The sequence below is a fragment of the Magnolia sinica genome, chromosome 5 (genome assembly GCF_029962835.1).
Source record: "Magnolia sinica isolate HGM2019 chromosome 5, MsV1, whole genome shotgun sequence".
In the NCBI taxonomy this organism is placed as follows: Eukaryota; Viridiplantae; Streptophyta; class Magnoliopsida; order Magnoliales; family Magnoliaceae; genus Magnolia; species Magnolia sinica.
Genome location: NC_080577.1, coordinates 10771702 through 10794997, shown reverse-complemented (window position 1 = coordinate 10794997; position 23296 = coordinate 10771702). Strand labels below are relative to the sequence as shown.

At 45.5% G+C, this 23296-nt stretch overlaps 1 protein-coding gene across 1 annotated transcript; it reads left to right on the top strand.

The window, feature by feature from the left end:
- The first annotated feature begins 15209 nt into the window (after positions 1–15209).
- Positions 15210–16789, top strand: LOC131246928 (uncharacterized). Its single transcript, XM_058247391.1, has 2 exons — positions 15210–15749; positions 16700–16789. Exons 1-2 carry the CDS (start codon positions 15210–15212, stop codon positions 16787–16789), a joined length of 630 nt encoding a protein of 209 aa, XP_058103374.1.
- Positions 16790–23296: the final 6507 nt, after the last annotated feature.

Here is a 23296-nt window from a genome sequence, read left to right as displayed (position 1 = left end):
CAGAGACCCTGCCTGTACCGAGTCCGTCCATGCAAGGGCAGATCTAATCCTTTTCCCATCAGTCCTTACAAAGTACTTGAACTTGTTGTCCCATCAGGTTTCTCTCGCCAACAAGCCATCTGTTTAGGAGACCCGTGCCATTCAAACGTTGAAATCCACAGTAAAAATCACACGGCACGAAAATCAGGCCCGTCCGATCAATGGGTGGGTCATCCTTGAATGTTAGTCAGCTAGTCAGCTGTGGATTGTTCAGATGATGAGTTGACCAGCCTGTATTCCATTCCAGGTGATCTTTGGTTAGGACGTACAATGAAACATTTTAATGGTGAGGATGTTCCACACAGCTGACATGTTATCAGGAAGGACCTGGTTGGATGACATGTTAGCATACTCCCGACTGTGCGAAGAAAACACTTGGGTACCTCGCGGTCGGTACCCACCGGCGTTACTTTCACTGACGTGTGAAAAGGAACTTAACAGGCACGAAATCTGCGCCGTCCATCACCACTAAAAACCCTTAGTAGGACCCAAAATCATGATGATTTAACGTTCATGTGGGCCACCCTGAAAATTCATGCCTAAAAACTCTAAATGACGCAGAATGGCCTACCTGAGTTTTAGAATTGTGATTTTTGGGAAATTTTTTATTCCTGATTATTCACATCAAATGAATGGATTGGACGTCAACTAAAAATACCACTGTGGGTCTTACATTCACTAACGGTGGACGTCCCATCCAAACTACTTCCCGTGTTGTGGGCTAGTGAGTCCTTGATGATCGTGAATTTTGGTTTAATGGTTAAAATGATTCACAGTACCTGAAGGATTTCACGCAAGGTCCATCTAAATTGCTCTCGTTCTGCAAAAGTAGGAAGTAGTCTGTGTACCGAGTGACTCAGTACCTATAGTGTACTTAGTAAACTCTATGGGGCCCACCGTTATGCATGTGCCTTATCCATGCCGTCCATCCATTTTATCGGCTCATTTTAGATAATTATTCTAAAATTGAACCATATCCAACGTTCAGTCGACCACATCACAAGAAACAGTGGGTATTAAACGGCTACTGTTGAAAACTTCTTGAGAGCCATATAAGTTTTATATCAAACTGATATTTTCGTTTTCTCTTCATCCATGTTTGTGTGACCTTATGAACAGTTTGGATGACAAATAGGTCGATCCTAAGAAAGTTTCAACAGTGGACGTTATTGTCCCCACTGTTTCCTTAGGTGTGGTCCACTCAGATCTTTGAATATAATATAACTTTATTATCATGCCTTAAAATAATCTAAAAACAGGATAGACGGCATGGATAAGACACATACATTCACGGTAGGCCCCACAGAGTTTACTCAATATGCAATCCGCTTCCGCCAAAGAACTCCGGTAGGCACCTAAAGGCCACAACGAATTACCGTACCGCGGCTCATATCCGGGTGATTTTCCCGAGGTTTTTGTGACTTTGTCGCGATGCAACAGCCGTGTGAGTTTAAGCACGTGTAATTGATGCGGAAATCAAACTACTCGGTTCGCACTGCTTACCGGTCCCACCCCTCCGTGGGTTATTATATCCCAGCGTTCCAAATCCCAGAACACCCCTAACGACCGTGGATATTACATAAAGGCCCTGACATTTTGATCCTCGACCTGATGATATGCACACTGTTGATGCAAAAATCTGGTTCGTCCTCTTAGACCTTCGTATACCTGCACGGAAAGAGGACAAAGGAGACCCTGGCTTGAGCAGGGGACCCTCCGATGCCAAAGTCAGGCCTGGATGCTAGGTCTAAATGTATTGAGGGGTTTTGAGAAAGAATTTTTGCCTACCTCACAAGACGATGGAGGTTCCTCTTTTATAGCTGCTGGAGCATTTAATCGTACGAGGATTCTCCTCCTGATATCGTATGCGGGATCCTCTCCTGGTATCACGGAGACAGGATCGTGCCCATCTCCAGTCTTCATCCGATCCCGTGAGCTTCGGGGTCGGGGATCTTATCCCAAGATATTCGGGATGAGGCTTTATCTTGCGCTGGCCGATCTGATAAGAAGATCGGCCCGATGCATGCCCGGATCGCTGATGTGTCGTCCAAACCGACTTAACTTCTGTCTCGGTTTAGTGAACCATGCCTCGGATCTGACACATCCTTTGGCGACCCGAGGCATTAAGTCCGAGTCTCCGAACTCTGTATCTTTTGTCCCCAACAGTAAGCCCCCTTACTCCGTGTGTTTCATATGACACTTAGGAGTAGCGAGTTTTGAGTCGGTTCATAACTTAGTCCGAGACAATAAGTAGTCATTTAATGCATTTTGTGTCGCCTTTGACGGGAGACGGTTCAGTTTCTGACATCGCATGCGCCGACAGCCGTCAAATCACTCACCCCGCCAATGAGGGTTGGACACGTAGCAAGGGCATTATTGTCGTCAGTCGATGTGCGCCACGTGTCGAGTGGGGGAGTCGATGCAGGCGTCGAATCATTTCCCCATTAATCGCTTCCGTCACATGGCAATCTTATAAAATGGTGGGGGTCCCGCATTTCGAACTTCTACTGCCATTCCCGCTTTGCATTTCCTTTGGAGCTTTTTCGATCTTTCGTCTTCTTCCTTTCCTCTTTTTTAACTGTCAGCGGCTCCTTTCACCATTTCCGTTTTCCTTCCTCCCTCCGGTGAGTCTTCCCTTCCTCTTTATTTAGTGATAATGGCGGCTAGAGGTTCTCGAAGTCCCCAGGAGGGAGTTTCCGGAGATGAAGGCGAAGCGCAACGTTTTTGGAATGTTGCGGAATCGCCTTCCTTACTGACAGAGATAGCAGTTGATGCGAACGCTGCTTTTCTTTCTGAGAGGGTCACTGAAGCTCCGGCGGAGCGCCCTGCTTCCGTTGATCCTTCTCGTGGTGGGTCGTCTTTAATAACCCGCCCGGGAAGGCCTAATTTTTCAAGGGGCATGGAGGAAGAAGAGGAGGAGGAAGAGGAAATATTGACTGCCGAGGGAACCTCTGGGCCGGTTCCTGTTGATAAGTCGGCACACACTGAGTCTGAAGGAGAAGGATCGGGGGATGATCTAAGCGGCCCGGTTCCTTCAGTTTTAACTGAGGCGGATTTAGACAGAATCCGAATCGGGTATCACATCCCCGAATCGGTTATCACTTATCTCCCCCGTCCGAATGACTTGCCGAATCATCCTCCTGCTGGGGCGGTCGCGATCTACCAAGTCTCGATGCAATGCGGCTTGCGTCTGCCCCTTCAGGCCATTGTCCGGGGAGTTTTATCTCGTATTCAGATTGCCCCAGGGCAAATAGTTTCGAATGGGTGGAGGAACTTATTCGGGTGTGCGGTGTTGTGGGCTGAGATGGAACAGCCACCGCTAACAGTTGACGAATTTCTCCACTTATACCAAGTGCGCGTGAACCCGAACTACCCCGGCTTTTATGTCTTCGCTGCTTGGCGGGGCGGAGGCGGCTCCCTAATAACTGACCCTCCCACCTCCAACAAACATTGGAGAGAACGTTGGTTTTGGGCCTGTGGTCGCTGGGAGACGGCTGAGTCCGGGTCCTGCGAGGCTCGTGTTCCTCGGACAATCCAGAGGGCAGGTGACTTGGGTTTTCTCTCTCTCGCCCCAGTTCATTTATTGTAAAATACTGAGTCATAAGGACTAGTGTCAAGCAGATATCCCGAAGAAGCGGCCGAAGCTCGGCTCCAGTGTCTTGGCTCGGATCAAAGAGTTGAGGACGTTGGACCCGGCAGCTAGATCTTGGAAGGAGCTTTTACAGCCGGAGCGCCTTCATCTTGCAGGTCTAGATTCGGAAGTCACAGGTAACTGAAAATGTATCTTCTGAATTTTCTGAATTTTCCCTGACTTACTTCGTTTTTTTTTTTTATAGATCTGCCCGAAGCCCGTCCTAACCTCAGGATTGTTCCCGAATCGGCCCCCTCGAAAATAACTGGAGCTCGTTCTCCTCTTAGGGCGGTTTCGAAGTTAAAGGCTCCTCCGCGATCAGTTCTTCTGTCGGAGCCTCGGCCGCCGAAGAGACAAAGAGTGGTGCGGAAGGAGAAGGAGCCTGCGAGTTCTTCTGCCCCTACTGTCGTCGTAATTTCTGACCCGGAAGAAAGGGTGGAAGTGACGGTGGCCGCAGCCTCGAAACCTCAGGCCGCACCCGACTCGGGACACGTTGCGACGGATGTTCCGAGACAGGAGGAAGAGACTAGGGCTGCGTCTTACAGAGGGGAAGAAGAGACGAGGACTGCATCCTCCAGAGGGGAGGAAACGAACCAAGAAGGGCCGTCCGTCCTGCAGAAGGTGGTGTCGGGGATGGTTCCCTGGGCCTTAGCCCATGGGAGCGAAAGAGAGTTCATCAGTCTCTACAACGCTCCTTCATCGCAAACCATCGGCCATGCAGCAAGGGTGCTTTTTGAACTCGCTCCCTTCTTGGTTAAGGCCAGCAAAGAGTTATCTTCGACTCATCGGCTGCAGACTCTTCTGTCGGAAGCCGAAGGGCGACGCGAGGATGCCGAAACTCGGGTCGGCGTTCTGATAGGCGAGGCGGCCCTTTCCCGGAAAGCTACCGAAGACGCAAAAGCAGAGGCGGCTTTCTCCAGGAGAGCCCTTGATGAAGCGTAAGCCGAGGTTACTCGGGTATTGGCTCTCCTTTCCAGAGCTGAAGAAGAGAACCGACGAGTTCTGGCAGTTCATGCTTCTTGTGCAGATGACTTGGCTCGGGCTAAGCTTGAGGCGGCGGGGCATATTCAGCAGGCCAACGAGAAGACTCGGGAGGCTGAGAAGGCTAGAGACCAAGCTATCCAAGCTTTCCTTGAGTCAGCGGAGTTCGAGGATGAAAGGGATCGCTTGTTCCAAAGCGGATTTCTGGAATGTGTCAAAGACATAAAGAAATCTTTTCCTGACCTTGATCTCTCAGAAATCGAGGGTGGAGGAGCCTCGGAATCCGAGAATCCGGACGCCGCTGCTGAAGTCACTGCTGGGGATGAGGCCGGTACATGCGAGAATGCTTCGGGTACCGTTCCTACCGGAGGACAGTAACCAGGGCCCCTTGTGTTTTTTTTTTTTTTAAATCGATATATTCACATGTTGTACTCGCATGTGGTTGATGAATGAAAGAAAACGCTTAGTTTTATTCATTTGACTTGGCTTTAATCTTTCTTAGTTCAGAGTCCTTAAACATTGAGTACCGAGCTAAGGATAGTAAATCTTGAGGTGCTCAGCGTTCCAAGGATGAGGCAATGATTGTCCGTTTAGATCTTCTAGCCGATACGTTCCTGGTCGGATGGTGCCCGAGACGATATAGGGTCCTTCCCAATTGGGTCCCAACGTACCCGATCCAAATTCCTTGGTATTGGAAAATACTTTTCGGAGAACCATATCTCCCATTCGAAACCTCCTGATCTTAACTCGGGTATTGTAGAACTGAGCCACTTGTCGTTGTCGTGCCTCCGTGCGCAGCCGCGTCACTTCCCTTTGTTCGTCCAGAAGGTCAAGCCCGAGTGTAAGGAGTTCTTCATTTTCTTCCGCATTGAACGAAGTGATTCGAGCCGAAGGTAATCCGATTTCAACGGGAGTGACGGCTTCCGAGCCATACGCGAGTGAAAAGGGAGTTTCTCCTGTGGCGGTTCGGGCTGTAGTTCGGTAAGCCCAAAGAATTTTCGGGAGCTCTTCGGCCCATGCTCCTTTGGCCGGTCAAGCTTGGTCCGAAGATGTTGCTCGATAATCTTGTTAACCGCCTCAACTTGTCCGTTAGTTTGAGGATGATGAGGTGAAGAATAAACGTTTCTGACTCCGAGGTTGTCGCACATCTCACAAAAGCTCCTATTATCAAATTGCCTTCCATTGTCTGTAATAATGGTACGGGGTACTCCGAATCGGCAGATAATGTTTTTCCATACAAACTCGGTGATCTTCTGCTCGGTTATTTTAGCTAATGGCTCTGCCTCGGCCCACTTCGTGAAATAATCCACTGCTACCACAGCAAACTTGGTCTGACCTTTTCCTATAGGGAGTGGACCTATGATGTCGACACCCCACTGTGCGAAGGGCCAGGGACCAGTCATCGGTGTCAGTGCCTCGGGGGCTTGCCTCGGAATTGCCGCGAACCGTTGACATTTGTCGCATTTTTGGACGAGCTTGCGAGCGTCGTGTTGGATAGTGGGCCAGTAATATCCCTGTCGTAGGATCTTGTCGCCCTCCAGAGTGGTTTCCGCAGATTCCTTCATGGATTTCACGTAATACATAGTTCGCCTCACTGGGTTTGAGGCACCGCAGCAACGGAGCGTAGTAACCTTTCTTATAGAGGGTTCCGTTGAGTATGGTGTAACGGGAGGCTCGGATCTTAACTCGTCGAGCCTCGGCACGATCTTCAGGTGGCTTTCCCTTGTCAAGGTATTGGCGGATTGGATCGATCCAGGATGGTTCCGAGTCGATTGTATTGACGGTCTCGCTAATTGGTTCATTTATACTCGGCTTATCGACGTATTCGACAGGGACGGACCTGGGTATATCATCTTCATCGGCGGAGGCGAGCTTTGCTAATAAATCGGCTTTGCCGTTTTCTGTACGAGGGATCCGAGTGACACAACAGAATTGAAATCCATTGATAAGTTCTTTCGCTTTCTCCATGTATGCTCTTAATTGGTCTTTCCGTGTCTGGTATACACCGGTAACTTGATTAACAACCAACTGAGAATCGCTGAAAACACTTAGGTGCGTGACTCCCATTCTAGCGGCGAGTCGGAGGCCGAGTAACAATGCTTCATATTCTGCTGTATTGTTCGACGCTTGGAATCCAAGTCGTAAGGCATACTGTATGTAGGTATGATCGGGGGTTTCCAGTACAACCCCAGCCCCACTTGCCTTCGAGTTGGAAGAACCGTCGACAAACAGTTTCCAGGGAATAGGGCAGGTTAGGGTCGGGGGAGCGGTTGTTGTTGGAACTGCAACATCTTTTGGCATATCGTTGACCGGGAGTTCGGTTGGTGGTGTTCCCTCGGTAATAAAATCAGCTACGGCTTGCCCTTTGATTGCTACCTTCGGTCTGTATTGAATATCAAAATCACTCAGTTCGATAGCCCACTTCGTGAGTCAGCCGGAAGCTTCTGGTTTCTGCAATACCTGGCAAAGCGGAAGATCGGTCATCACGATGATGGTATGGGCATGGAAATACGGCCTGAGTTGGCGAGAGGAAGTTATTAAAGCCAATGCCACTTTTTTCAAGCTTGGGTATCTCGTTTCTGCTAGCAATAACGCTTTGCTGACGTAATAAACCGGTAGTTGCTTTCCTTCGGATTCTCGTATCAAAGCCGAGCTAACCGCTGCCTCGGATACTGCTAGGTAAAGGAGCAGGGACTCCCCTGATTCGGGTTTTGATAAGAAAGGTGGAGAACCGAGATATGATTTTAATTGTTGGAATGTCGCTTCACATTCTTCCGTCCAACCCATTGTTTGTCTTCCTTTCAACTGTTTGAAGAAAGGAAGACATTTATCCGTGGCTCTGGACAGGAACCGATTAAGTGCTGCGACTCATCCAGTCAACCTTTGGATGTCCTTAATGGTTTTAGGGGATTCCATATCAATCAAAGCCTTTATCTTCTCAGGGTTTGCCTCTATTCCTCGCTGACTAACCAAGAAACCGAGGAACTTTCCAGAGCCCACCCCAAAAGCACATTTACTCGGATTCAGCTTCATCCGAAACTTCCGTAGGATGAGAAACGTTTCTTCCAAATCATTCACATGATCTGCCGCGTGTATACTTTTGACGAGCATGTCGTCAATGTATACTTCCATGGTTCGGCCTATAAGCCGAGAAAAGATTTTGTTAACTAATCTTTGATAAGTTGCGCCGGCATTCTTCAGACCAAATGGCATCACTCGGTAACAATAAAGGCCTTTGTCGGTGACAAAGATAGTTTTTGATTTATATGTTTGATGCATTGCAATTTGATTATACCCTGAATATGCATCCATGAAGCTAAGGAGCTCATGTCCGGCGGTACTATCTACTAGCTGGTCTATCCTCGGAAGCGGAAAGCTATCCTTCGGGCAGGCTTTATTTAAGTCAGTATAGTCAATACAGACTCGCCACTTCCCGTTGGATTTCTTTACAAGCACGACATTCGCGACCCATTCTGGATAGTGTATTTCTTCTATGAAATTAGCCTGGAGGAGTTTGTTGACTTCTTCTTCAATGATGGCGTATCGTTCAGGGCCGAGCGGTCGTCGCTTCTGTCGGATCGGTCGATATGACGGATCGATGTTGAGTCGGTGAGTCATCACAGAGGGGTCGATCTCGGGTATATCTTCATGACACCAAGCAAATACGTCGGCGTACCTACGGAGCAGGGCTATCAGCTTTTCTTTTAAGGGGGACTGTAAAGACGAGCCAATTCGTACCGTCTTGGATCCATCTGTTTCGACCAAGGGGACTGAGATAAGATCTTCGACCGGCTGCCCTCGTTCATGACTCTCGCCCCGAGGGTCCAATGATTCGATCGTTGATATGTTGATCGGACTTTTGTCGGAGGTTCCCTTTACAACTATCATGTAACAACGCCTCGCATCTTGCTAGTCTCCTTTGACAATTCCTACTCCCGACTTAGTCGGAAATTTCAGTAAAAAATGGTATGTGGATACCACGGCCTGGAGGAGACTCAATGAAGGTCGGCCGAGTATTGCGTTGTATACTGAGGGTTGATCGACGACCAAGAATTCAACCATCATCGTCGTCTGATGTGGGGCACTACCAGCAGTGAGTGGTAACGAGACAATCCCTTCGGGCAGTACTTGTCCTCCGGAAAAACCGATTAACGGAGTCCGAACTGGGCGTAGCATGGATCATTCGATCCCCATTTTGTCGAACACCTGAGTAAACAACACGTCTGCAGATGACCCCGTATCGACGAGTATCCGGAACACTTTTCGGTTAGCGATAGTCAGGGTGACAATCAATGCGTCATCGTGGGGGTGATAGATACCTCGGGCATCTTCCTCTGTGAACGAAATGCAATATCTTTCCTTTTTCTTCTCCTTCGGTGGCCGATCTATAATCATAAGCTCGGACTTAGGCTGACTAAGTTTTCTCGCATGATTCCTTCGAGCATTGTTTGAGTCGCCCCCACCTCGCGGACCGCCGATAATTGTCCAGATTCTTCCATAGGCTGACTCTCGGTCGGACGTCCCTCAGCTACCCCAGCTTTAACCACATGTTCTTTGAGTCGGCCGTCCTTTATGAGTCGTTCGATCTCTTCCTTTAGGTGACGGCAATCACTTGTGTTATGCCCATGATCACGGTGATAATGGCAGTATTTATCCTTGTCCCGCCGATTAGGATTACTCCTGAGCTTACTGGGCCAGTTAACAAAGCCTTCGCTTTTGATTTTCATCAATACCTGTTCCTGAGTCTTGTTCAGGGGGGTATATGTGGAAAATCTTCGATCTGGTCGTTTGCCTGACCTTCGCTCATCATGCGCTTGATCATCCTTGTGTTTCCTTCCTCCGGCCGAGTCGGCTTCCTTTTTGGCCGACTCTTTGACCAAAGTTTTAGTTTCACGCAGAATTCGCGTTTCTTCGGCGTTTGCATACTTATCCGACCGTGCCATAAATTCTGCCAGAGTATCGGGCGGAGTTTTATCTAGAGATGCCAGGAATGGCTTATCTCTAACTCCTTGCATGAGCGCATTGAGAGCCGTTTCTTCTGAATGTTTTCGAACCTGAAGGGATTCGAAATTGAAACGCTTGATATAATCTTTCAATAGCTCTCCCTGCTTTTGAACTATGTTGTTCAGATGTGCAGGGGGCTTCAATTTCTTTTTTCCACCGATGAAGTTGGTGAGGAAGGCGTCGCTCAGCTCAACGAATGAGCTGATGGACTTTGGTTTCAACTGTTTGAACCACAGTCGAGCTACATCGGTCAATGTAAGAGAAAAGGCCCGACACATTACTACATCCGAGGCATCGTGGAGCTCCATATAGGTTCTGAAGCATTCGATATGCTCCGTCGGGTCGGTCTTGCCGGTGAAAGGAGTGATTTGAGGTAATCGAAACCTCTCGGGCAACCGAGCCTTCATTACCGAGTCTACAAAGGGGGACGCCTTTGCCTCGGATCTGGTCGAATACATATTCCGGCCATGCTTCATGCCCGCCATCTCTTTCGCCATTTCTTCCCGCACTTCTCTTTTAAAATTCTGAATATCGGCTTTCCAAGGTTCACTGCTCTCTGTCGTGCCTTCCATGGAAGGGCGGTTGCGCCTTCTTCGCTCTATCTCGTGTCGAAGATCGGTCGGGGGCAGGGAAGCGTTGGCCGACTGCGCTGGAGATGGTTCTGATTCGCCTTGGGGTTGGCTCGGCCGGAAAGACTGCGGCGTGGAAGGTTGAGGATCAACCGCCGCAGTCTGTACGTGAGCTGTCTCCCCTTGAGAATGCGGGAGTGGCTGCATTTGCTGCTGATACATTCGTTCCAGCATCTGCTTCATCATATTCATATCAGACCGGATTTCTTGAACCTCCTGGTCCAACCGCCCATCGTTGCGACCCCGCTGATTGTTGCTTGTTCTGGTCGCTCCTCGTTGGCGGTTGTTAGGTGGGTTCTGGGCTGCGGGGACCGCGACTGGACCCGCTGGCCCTGTAATCGCAATCTCGTTCAAATCTTCTTCTGGGACCGTCCTTCTAGTCATCACCATGGAATTCAATATAGAAATATGAGATGGCTTTTTTGTACGGTTCCCACAGACGGCGCCAAACTGTTGATGCAAAAATCTGGTTCGTCCTCTTAGACCTTCGTATACCTGCACGGAAAGAGGACAAAGGAGACCCTGGCTTGAGCAGGGGACCCTCCGATGCCAAAGTCAGGCCTGGATTCTGGGTCTAAATGTATTGAGGGGTTTTGAGAAAGAATTTTTGCCTACCTCACAAGACGATGGAGGTTCCTCTTTTATAGCTGCTGGAGCATTTAATCGTACGAGGATTCTCCTCCTGATATCGTGTGCGGGATCCTCTCCTGGTATCACGGAGATAGGATCGTGCCCATCTCCAGTCTTCATCCGATCCCGTGAGCTTCGGGGTCGGGGATCTTATCCCAAGATATTCGGGATGAGGCTTTATCTTGCGCTGGCCGATCTGATAAGAAGATCGGCCCGATGCATGCCCGGATCGCTGATGTGTCGTCCGAACCGACTTAACTTCTGTCTCGGTTTAGTGAACCATGCCTTGGATCTGACACATCCTTTGGCGACCCGAGGCATTAAGTCCGAGTCTCCGAACTCTGTATCTTTTGTCCCCAACACACACTATACTCGGGTTTTCGGTTTGGACGAATAGGGCCCATCTTTCAGTGATCCAGATCTTTTGTTTGTTGGACCATGCCCCACAAATCTCATTGACGTGGAAGCGGATTGCGTGTGGTGGGTTGATGTCACCAAATTCTGTGGGCCTCATCACCACACCGTTCATCTAATTTTATTGATCATCTTATCTTCAAAATTACAATTATAGAAAAAAAAAATACTATTTTTATTTTTAGAGTTTTAAAATTTTTATTTTAAAAAATTGAATGTAATCATTCTAGAAATTAAGGTTAATTTAGACGTTTGTATTTTTGACCAAATTTGTTACTACAGGTATTTTTATTTTTTTTTCGGGGTTGAATAAAGATTTTCATTAAAGTTTTCTTTATTAAAAGATATTAATCTTCTCTTTTACAGGTCTTTTATTGTCAAAACTTTTAAAAGTAAATTTTCGCTATTCTGCATGAATTATTTCAAATTAAACGTGCTAAAAACTCAATTATATCATGCACTACTTGGAACTAAGTACAATTTTAATGAATTGTTTTCACTTTTCCTTAACCTTTTTTTATCCCAATCATGCTGAGAATTAGAGGTGGGCACGGGAAGACCCGATTCAACTAACTCGACTCGTCTAACTCAACCTGAACCGAATGGGTGGGTCGGTCTGAACCAAATAAGCTTCGCCCAATCCGAACTCAAACCGAGTCGAATTCGAGTTACCCAGTAACTCGACCCAACTCGACTCGAAACTCGATCCATTTAGACTCGACTCAATCTGAAACCCAACTCAACCCAACCCTCTAACCCCACCCCGACCCAATCCCAACTTCTCTCTCTCCCTCTCCCTCCCTCATCCTCCTCCTCTTCCAAGCCCGGCAACCACCCACCAACATCACCCTCCTCCTCCTCCTCCTCCTCTCTCTCCTCTTCACTCCCTCCTTCCCTCTCTCATCCTCCTCCTCTTCCTCTTCCAAGCCCGGCAACCACCCACCACCATCACCCTCCTTCTCCTCTCTCTCCTATCCACTCCCTCCCTCCCTCATCATCCTCATCTTCCTCTTCTAAGCCTGGCAACCACCTACCGGCATCACCCTCCTCCTCCTCTCTCTCCTCTCCACTTCTTCATCTCTCAATCCGACTCGGTGCCAACTCGACCTGACTCAGTACTTTTGACCGAATTGGACTCGGTCCGGATCAGTCGAAGCGAAACCGAACTTAGATCGAGTTAGCCATGCTAGACTCGGCATTGACTCGGACTGAGTTTGAGTCAGGCCTATTTCAAAACCAGATTGAGTCCAATCAGCCCCAACTCGGTCCGACTCGACTCGAAGCCTAGCTCTAAATGAGAATGCAGATGTGACGTAATCTACACCAAGAGCCTTCCCCGCCAAACCACCTTGCAGGCTTACAGTTTTGATGGTGACTGGGGACCATCCAAGAGCCCGTGGTTCAAGGTCGAGCAAATCACACATTTCAAAGGTTGGAAGCAAAAATTGTTAATGGCCCACCAATTGGGGGAAAGTGATGGGCCGGTCAAATTATCCTAACGTCAGTGAACTTTACAGACCGTTGATCTGACAACCCCACAAGTGGGACCACAGATCAATAAGTCCCTTGATAGGACAATCCTGATCCTAGATCAATTGTCTACAAATGGAGGGTAAAGAGGGAAATACAACAGCAGTACGCATCAGATGGCGAAGCGGACGGGCTTTGGAGGGTTAGGATCCTCCAACGAGGGAGATGTTGGGGATGTGGTCCATCTGCTGTGAGGCTGATTAGATCAACGATCTAGATCATTACACACGTCCTGTGGCAGATGTCTACAAGATCAACACCGTTCACCCAGCAGGTTTCCCTATAGGCCGTGGCCCGAAAGTCGAATCTTTCCTACAATCCCAACCGTTTAATTACAGTGGATTCCCACAATGGGCCAACTCTATTTAATCGTCCGTTTCTTCTTCTCGACCGAGCAGTTTATCCCTTTAGATCATGACCCAGTAGAACCCTCTAGAAGAACGGTACAGATCTCACACACGTGCGGCACCTTTCATTTTCATTCGTGACTCTCATCCGACTTCCGCACTACTTCCGGCTCGCTGAGGTTAGCATCCACGTCATCCTTTCACAGAAGGAAAGGGATTGGCTACTCCCCCTGCCACCAGCCAATGGCTGATGGTCGATGCTTTGTGGGCCCCACCATGATGTATGTGTTTTATCCATTCTGTCCATATATTTCTATAGATCATTTCATGATATGAGAGAAAAATTTAGGTATATCAAAATCTCAAGTGGACCACATTACAGGAAAGAGTGTTGAATGAACATTGACCATTAAAAACATTTTGGGGGCCATGAAAGTTTTGGATCAAGCTGATGTTTATTTTTCCCTTCATATGGGTCTTTATGACCTAATCAACAGATTGGATGTCAAATAAACAGTACAGTAGGCCTTAGGATGATTTTAGTGGAGGATATCCAATCATTTTTTTTTCCTGTGGTGTGGTCCACCTGAGATTTCAATCCCTGTCGTTTTTTTGTATTAATCCATAAAATTATCGGTAAAAATGGATGAAAGGAATGGATGAAACAAATACATCATGGTGGGTCCCAAGAGCACCGACCATCAGCCACAGGGCTGGTGTAGGGGGAGTAGCCACTAGCCAATCCGTCCCCTTCAAAGAAAGGAAAACGCTGGCGTGGCTGAGCGTAGGCACATGGGCCCGCTAAAGCTTCTGTGAGGGGAACTGGTGCATATGGATGAGATCCACACCGTCCATCAGGTGCGCCCCTTAATTTTTTTTCTTGATTCCGAACAATACGAAGAACCTAAATTCAGGTGGGCCTCACCATACTAAAAAGTGTAAAGATTCCTAAAACATTTGAATTCTCATGGAGTTGTCCACCTAATTTTCAAAACAGTGTGATTTTTGGAGATTCTATTAATCCCAGTGACCCACATCAGATGAACGGATTAGATGTAATATATAGAACACAGTGAGTGCCAAAGTCTGCTAATGGTAGGCGTCTCATCCCAAATCTTTCCTATGGTGTGGCCTACCAAGTCTTGGAACGGCCTAAATTTTAGATCGGTCGGTAAATATGATTCCATTCACCTAATGGACGGGGTAGATCTAATAAAAATTTTCACCCACATGCCGATCGGTCAGTCGTAGGCACGCCACTGTCCACGTAATCAGGCAGCTGCTTATATTTTTGAAGCGTCCTGCTTCTTTCCGGACGCGGATTTCCTGCGAGTGGCTTTGGCAGGAACTTACTGCGCAAGGATGCTGGGTGGGGCCCACTGAAATGTACATGATAAATCCATTCCGTCCATCCATATTTCGAGCTCATTTTAGGACGTTCAACCAAAAATGAGATGGGTAAAGTGGGTCATACGAGAGGGAAAATTAGGAAAAGAAGTTCATACCGTTGAAACCTTCTTGGGCTCCATCTTGATGTTTATATGTCATCCAAACCGTTTATAAGGTCATTCCCAATTGGATGAAGTGAAAACACTTAAAACATAGCCTGATACAAAACTTTTATGGCCATTAAAATGCTTCAACGGTGCTCACTGAATTCCCACTGTTTCCTCTCGTATGGCACACTCAAGTGTTCGTTAAACTTTATTTTTAGTCACACGTCCTTAAATGATCTTACAAAACAGATGGACGGTGTGGATTTCTCAAAAACATCTCAGTGGACCCTGCACAGCATCATTGCGCAGGAAGTTCCTGCGAAAGGCTTTAGCAGGAAATCCGCGTCCCTTCTTTCCGAAATTGGAGGGCAATTTCGCAATTTAATAGCAAACCAGGGTTTATTCATTACGGCAGCTGTTTATATTAAACCTTCCTGACGCTGGTTTTCGAATATCCACATCAATTCTTCCAAATTGCTAAGGATTCTTCTCCTCCTTTTGGCTTTCCATGGAAGAAGAGCAGTTCCTATCCCTCTTCGAAATCTACTGGTTTTACAACAAGATCTTCACCCAACCATCTTCTCCTCTTCCAATCGAACCAACTCCAGCAAAAACCAAAACCCAGATTGAAGAACTCGCTTTCTCTCCCGTCGGTAGCCTCCACCGTCGATCTTTCAGCAACGATTCGAGCTTCAAATCCGACCCATTCTCTCCAAATTCAGTCCTTCAACAACACAAACTCGACACCATCCTCTCCGGCAAAGAGATCGAAGAAAACCCAATTCAGGAAACAGAACAAGAAGCCTGTAAACCGTCGAGAAAGTCGGTATTCCGTCGCCAAAAGAAGACTACCAAGAGCTTGTCTGATCTTGAATTTGAAGAATTGAAGGGATTTTTGGATCTGGGTTTTACGTTTTCTGAAGAAGAGATGGATACGAGGCTGGTTTCAATCGTTCCGGGGCTGCAGAGATTCGGAAACAGTTGTGGGGAAGAGGTCTCTGTTGATGGAAGAGTCGTTTCCAGGCCTTCCCTATCAGAAGCATGGAATGTTAGGAACAGAGATGATGTAGAGCGGGTCGCGGACAGTTTCGTGGCCAAGATGGATCAGAAAAGGCTCGGTCCACGACTTGAGTGATCCAGACCGTCGGACCTTAGATCGGTCGTATCTCGCAATTCGGAATGAGTTACTTGGCGTAAAATATATGATTTTGAGATAGAACGAGCTACTTTAGCCAACCAACCCTGCTACGCCAGGTTGCGCAGGCCGGAATTGTGAAAACCCCTGGATCGACAGTCGTTTTCCTATTTTAATTTCATTTTTACTATAAATAATAAGTTTTAATTTGATTATAACTCTTCATCCATCGGGCTTTAGGAGTTGCGCCCAACATGAAAAAAGCTTAGAATAATTAGGAGAAACATTATGACCTAGAATAATTAGGAGAAACATTATGATTTGAGTTGTAGTTTGATTCTAATTTCTTTCCTATTACTTAGTACCCCTATTTAAAGGGTTGTGAACTCGTTTTACACTCAAATTTCTTAGAATTTATTTCTATTTTCTGTTTTCTTTCCTCGTGGATTTGAAAAGTCTCTCTGAGGAGTCCAGAGAAGCTCCGTGGATTCGGAATAGTTATCCTCATCACATTCATCCCTGCGTCAAGAGAGTAAGAGAACCCATTGTTGAATTGGAGAATCCCCGCCGTTGGAGTGGAATTAATATGAAAGATCATTTGAGGTCTTGGGCCCATGCTGTTGCATCAACGGTTAGATGAAGAGATTGATTGGTGCTGCAACATGACCCTCTTTTTTTTTTTCAGATTTATCTGATTATGTATATTTTTATTTATTTATTCTTTTATATTCTTTTTTTCCTTGTAAACAAGGAAATCTTTGTAATGATCTGGTTTTGGTCGGACCATGTCTTGGGGGAGATTTTTTCACCACCTATCTTTCTAGAAAGGTTCTTCAATAAACCACAAAAGTGCCACTATACAGGTGTGTTTTCGTATTGGTCAGGTCAATAGGTCTGTTGGAGTTGCTACTCCGAAACAGTGTTGTAGTTCCGGGGTAGTTGTGAGGAAGTAGATTGTGTCCTGCCTTGCTTGGACCAGTCCAGGCAAGGGCGTTGGGACCCACGTTGATGTGTGGGTTTTATTTACTCTGCTCATCCATTTTTTATATTTTTTTGGATAATTTTAGGTTATGGGCCTAATAATGAGCCAGATCAAATGTTTAAGTGAACCATAATCCACGAAGCAGTGGTGATAATGTTGCCCATCGTTAAAACCATCTTAGGGCCCACCGTTATGTTTATTTTTCATCCAATTTGTTCACAAGATATAGACCTATACCTATATAAAGGTGTTTACACCTGGCCAATCACAATCAACAGTACAAAAGGTACCATGTGGCAGTTATACCACACAGTGGTGTATGTGAACTTCAAACCCTACACGTAATACAAGAGCCTGGAGACTCCAGCAAACCTTCATGCGCACTGGACCATGCTTCCGAGAATCAATGAGATTTGCAAAACCAATGTGTAATTAAGAATTCACAGTGGCTACTGCCTCTACAATCATATAAAAGGAACATTTAATGAAGAGGATAGGGCACCAACCAAGCCGTCACACACAATGCAACATTTAATGAAGAGCTCAAGTCATCAACTGAGCCATCACATACAATCTCTTTCACAACACAATGTTGTTATATACTAATTTTAGAATGTTCTCCACTTCTGTTGAGAAATTTGCTAAAACAAGTTCAGAGTTTAGAAGTAGTGTAAATATCCATGGCCATCATCATCAGACTGAGTCCATACTTAAAAGATCAAAGATCATGCTTGTTACATCTTATTAGTCATTCACCTCGATTGTTTACTCGCACAAGCAATCATAAGTAATTCATCTTTATTTTATTTGCTTATTTTATGTTCTCATTAATTCTATTGATCTTAATTCCTAATTAATAAAATCAGTAACCATAGCCTTTATTTTTAATTTTAGTTGCCCATTATTGTATTATTAAGAAATTTAAAGACCACAATTACAATTGAAAGAAAAGTCAATTTAGGTAAAAAGATCTCATTTATTAAGATGATTAATCATCCATTTCCAAATCACCTAATCGTTGCATATTAGTGGCTAGACAATTAGGTCAACCTTTACGGGTACAATCACATAGTTGATTTGACACTTATGATAACAAGCTTTCAATTAATTCGAGCCGAGTACGATGACTATCCGACACCATCTTAATTGACTATCATCTAGATAGGATGAAAGTGATTTTGACTGAATTTGGCTCACACCTATTCTTTTCCATTATTCAAAATGTTTATGATGGCCCACCGCTTACCAGTTACTAGCCTTCTGGGCCACCCTATATATATATATATATATATATATATATATATATATATATATATATATATAAAGTGAATTTATTTATTTTAATGAACAGACCTACAAGTTTTCAGGTAGGCCCGTGCCACAAAAAATGATGGGACCGGCCTATCATATACCCTACAATTTACTCAATTACATGCAACACCAACTTTGCCTCTCTAGTCTATCAAGGAGCAAATTTCCTCTTATGGTAGGAGGAAGCTTGGATGGCGAATTAAGCAGCCGTTTGGTATGTGACTTGCTACCCTATCTCACTAGACCATCCGCCACACAATTAACTTCTCTAGGCACAAAGGAAATCTTTATATTGACCTGGAACTTCAACAAATTAACCTCGCTCCACGGATACCACATCCTCCACATAGACAAACCTATTGTTCAGCATATATATCAACTATAACTGTAGAATCACTCTCCACTTCTACTTTCGTGAACCCACAATGGAAACCACTTATATGATGAGTTGATTTGAGGATGGGCCAAGGCGGCCTACCTGTTCCAGAGACTTGTGCATCTACAGCAAACCATTCGCCAATTTAATTTTATCCGTTCATTTAAAGACCATGATGAGAACCACCATCATTAGATAAGTTTCTCTGTGTGTATGATCTGTTAAATTGAATCAATCTAAGGCCTATTAATATTCGTGGGCCCTTTGTCAAAATAACTGCACAACTGGCTGTTCCCAACTGTCCCATCGGCAATTGTCCCCATCCAACCGGTGGAATCCATCGATCAATAAGTTTATAGTTGTCCAACTAGTATTATCAGACTATGGCCCCTCCATGATGTGGTCGAAATTTTGGGTTGCAAGAATCGAAAAGGAAAACTCAACCAAGCAAGTCAGAAGCACTACAATTGCTCTGCTAAGTACAGTTTTGTTTTTCTTGAATATTTTGATGCTTGACTTTCTAAGAAACTTAAGATTTTCTAACCCTGCTTAGATATTTTAAATTTAATTATTGAATATCAAGTTTGACCAAGTTGACATGGACTCAAGTCAAGTTTCTAATTTTGAATCTTTGGTTGAGATAAAGATCATTCCATCAAAACCCTTGTCTTTTTTTTTTTTCTTTTTTCTTTTTTTTTAATGAAAGCAAAGTTGTGTCAGCTCCATATTATAAAGTCCTGAATAGCTTATCCAAGTCTGGTCATTTTCTTGAACTTACCATATATTTTATTTTTCGTTTGCTAAACACCGGAACGAAGAATAAAGATAAATTGTGAAATACATGGGAGCTTAATGTGAATAATTGCATACATAACATTTAAAGCACATGTGCTCATTAACATATGTGGCATGTGTTGGGTACTTGAAAATTTGATGGTGGCACATACACATTGATGTAGAGCGGGTCGTGGACAGTTTTATGGCCAAGATGGATCAGAAAAGGCCCGGTCAACGACAGAAGTGATCCGGAAGATCGGACCTTAGATCGGGCGTATCTCGCAATCCGGAATGAGTTATCTGACGTAAAATATATGATTTTGGGGTAGAACGAGCTACTTTAGCCAACCAACCCTGCTATGCCAGGTTACGCAGCCCGGAATTGCGAAAAACCCCTTGATCAATGGTCGTTTCCCTGTTTTAATTTCGTTTTTACTATAAATAGTAAGTTTTAGTTTGATTATAACTCTTCATCCATCGGGCTTTAGGAGTTGCGCCCAACATGAAAAGAGCTTAGAATAATTAGGAGAACGGTTTGGTGAAGCCAAATAGGACACTTACTATTTTTGGCCGAAAACCTTGCGCACTAGTAGACATCACGACCATCTATAAATAGTAAGTTTACTATTTATAGTAAGTCGCGAATTCTAAGAGTTTGAGTTGTAGTTTGATTCTGATTTCTTTCTCATTGCTTGGTACCCCTATTTAAAGGGTTGTGAACTCATTTTTACTAATTCATTAATCAATTTCGAATTTATTAGAATTTATTTATATTTTCTGCTTTCTTTCCTCGTGGATTCGAGAAGTCTCTGTGCTGAGTCCAGAGAAGTTCCGTGGATTCAGAATAGTTATCCTCTTGAGAAAGACGGTGCTCGACCTCACGTCCTCCCCTGCGTCAGTTTGGTATCCAAGCGAGGTTTCTCCTCAGATTGATGGCTTCTAACGATGGGTCGGGCAACAATCCCATGAGCGGTGCTCCAGGGAATTTACCTTTAACGGCGGCAGCTTTCGAAGTAGCGCAACGAGAGAATCAGCAAGCCATGTAAGGGCTGCAGGCTTCCATCGACCGCATAGCAAATCTCTTAGCGGAAAACCTACGGCAACTCTGTGTTCCTGGTGGCAATCCTCCACCCCCAATTAATCACCCTGATCGCAGGATAGTATCGACAGTGCACCCAAGGGTCATTCCTGAGGAAGGGAGCTCCAGTGAGAAGGAAATCGACGACATAATCTTCCAACACCCCAGACATGGCAGCGATCGAGTAGATCGAACGGATCGAGAATTCAAGATAAGGGTTGACATTCCTACCTTCAATGGTCAACTACACATTGATGATTTCCTCGATTGACTTTTTGAAGTTGAGCGATTTTTCGACTATATGGACATTCCTTGTCACGCCCCAAACCCTAAAATCGGATTCACAGGAATCCCGATTGCCGAATCCGATGCTGACAGCCTCCGTAGTACCCCATTCTCGGCTCCTAGCGTCCATACGCTAGATTCCGATCCTGGGGTCCTACAAGGAGGTTTTTTTTTGTATATACATTTAACTCGAAATAAGCATAACCACAAGATTACTCAATTCACAAAGGCAACATCATCATCACATATCCACTAATATAATCATTTGGGTACAATGCTGAAAGGAAATATATAATTAAAAACCAAGCTCCAAAAGACCGCCGCACGCTCCAAGCTCAACACTACTGCAACCTAACATCACCTGCACGCATCTATCGTGCATAAGCTTATAGAAAGCTTAGAGGGTGGTGTAAGTGTGTACAAGGTAAGTGCCAAGTATTCAACATAATGACATCATCATATAAAACCAGAAATACCAGTAATCCATAAATCATACAATATCGGAATAAGCAGAAATATTGATAAGATCATGAATTATCAGAGTACGCGAAAATATGGACAAGTCCATGAGTCAATCAATGTCAAAATATGCAATATAGAACTACTATGCAAATGAGGAATCATAGATAGCTAAATATCAGATGCAGAGGATACAATACAATATACATTCCTGATGAGTAACACAAATAACGTCAGCCGTACCTAAACCATATAAATGCAGAGACACAATAGCCCAAAATGTCATATGACGCAAATATTCTGCAATATGCGGTGCGAATGGAATGACCATACTGGAGTGTGAAGTCGGGATGATGATACGTAGTATCGCAGGCTATAAGGTCCATCACAAGGGACTTCTATCCAAACCAGTCCCATACCTAAATTTGGATAGTTAGACTCAATGTGGTAAACTCCTGATCTCAGGTTAGTCGCGCGCCCCAACCGAAATCCTGGCCATTGCGAAAGCACTCGTAACAAATAGTTGCGCACCACCAACCCGAGTGAATAGTGAATGAATGAATGCATGAATGAGTATGCAACTCCTACTCACTAAATCCACATATCAATACAGTTCATCTCTTGGATCATCACCGGGGTTTAGTACACTCCAAATGGCACTGCCGCTCTCCCAGCCGCACAGTCCAAGTGAGCATAAGAAACCTCACTATCCGCCCTACCAATAGTCTGTCAATACCTATCCGGCACGTCGATAGCGGATCCATTCACGAGCTGGTCAAACTCAGCCTAGTATTGCCCCCTACCCTCGGGCGATTAAGGCCACACCCCCTCCCAACCGACCACGACACAGTAGGAGACGCGGGATCCTGGTATTCGGCACTTGGGCGCTCATGTATCCACTCGGTCTCGACGTTGGGGCGTCTCCTGGCCATGGAGGTTTAAGGATTTTCACCCAGGGACATCTATGACGCCCGTATGCTAGAACCAAAAATTTTCGGTGTCCTATTTGGCCATCCACGATATGCCTATGGAGGCTACAGCCCTGATGTCGCTAGGACATACAGTAATCATAATGCGAGATGCATGAGTCATACAATCCAGTCATGCATCGGTCCTGCACATACCACGTGCTCATGTGAGATAACATCCACCTATCAGGGAGTCTCATAACAACATGCTCAATGACATATGCAATGATCAACCACCTCTCATAACAAACATGCAGATGATGCGTATGGGCATGTATCATGATGCTATGCTGTCACATACTCATAACCGGTATCCACATCCAGCATCGATAATCGACCTCGACCATGTGGACATTTAACCAACATTGCCCCCAAGGAATGGCTTACATAGAGTCAAACATATAATGGGCCCATGGCCTCACACAAGGACCTAATATACAACACAATGGGTCTTACTCAAGGGCCACATATACACAACAGCTGGACCCTGCTCATGGGTCTAATACATATCACAATGGGCCTTGCTCATGGGCCATGAATACATCACAATGGGCCTTGCCCATGGGCCTTAAATACAAGACATGTGGGCCCTACACATGGGTCTTGAATACATCAAATGGACCATGCATCATAGGCTTAATACATATCACAATGGCCCTCAACTACGGGTCACATATACATCATATAGGTCTCGACAATCGGCCTTAGCAATCGAATTCGATACTTAGAATCGGCCTCGACAATCGGAACCGGCCAATACAATCGACCTCGATAAATCGACACCGATAATCTACATCGATAATTAGCACCGACAATCAGCAACGATAATCAACATCGACGACCGGTCACATAAACAAGACTGGGTCCATAGATGAACATCTGATCAACCATAATATAAAGATCAGCCCTCGGCCGTGGCTATATCAAATCTGGTAGCATGGAGCCATCTGTCCATGGTAAATGGGGCCCACTTATTTGGGTTAACCCACTAAGAGAATGATGAGGATGGGCCTGATAAGGCCTAAGGAAGGATCATAATGTGGACATCTAACCATCACTACCCAGCAATGTGGACATTTAACCAACATTGCTCTCAAGGAATGGTCCACATAGAGTCAAACATAAGGTGGGCCCAAATATCCAACAAGTGGGCCTCAAACAATCATCACAGGTGGGCATTACACATACAACACGTGGGCCTACACATCACGGTGGGTCGATACA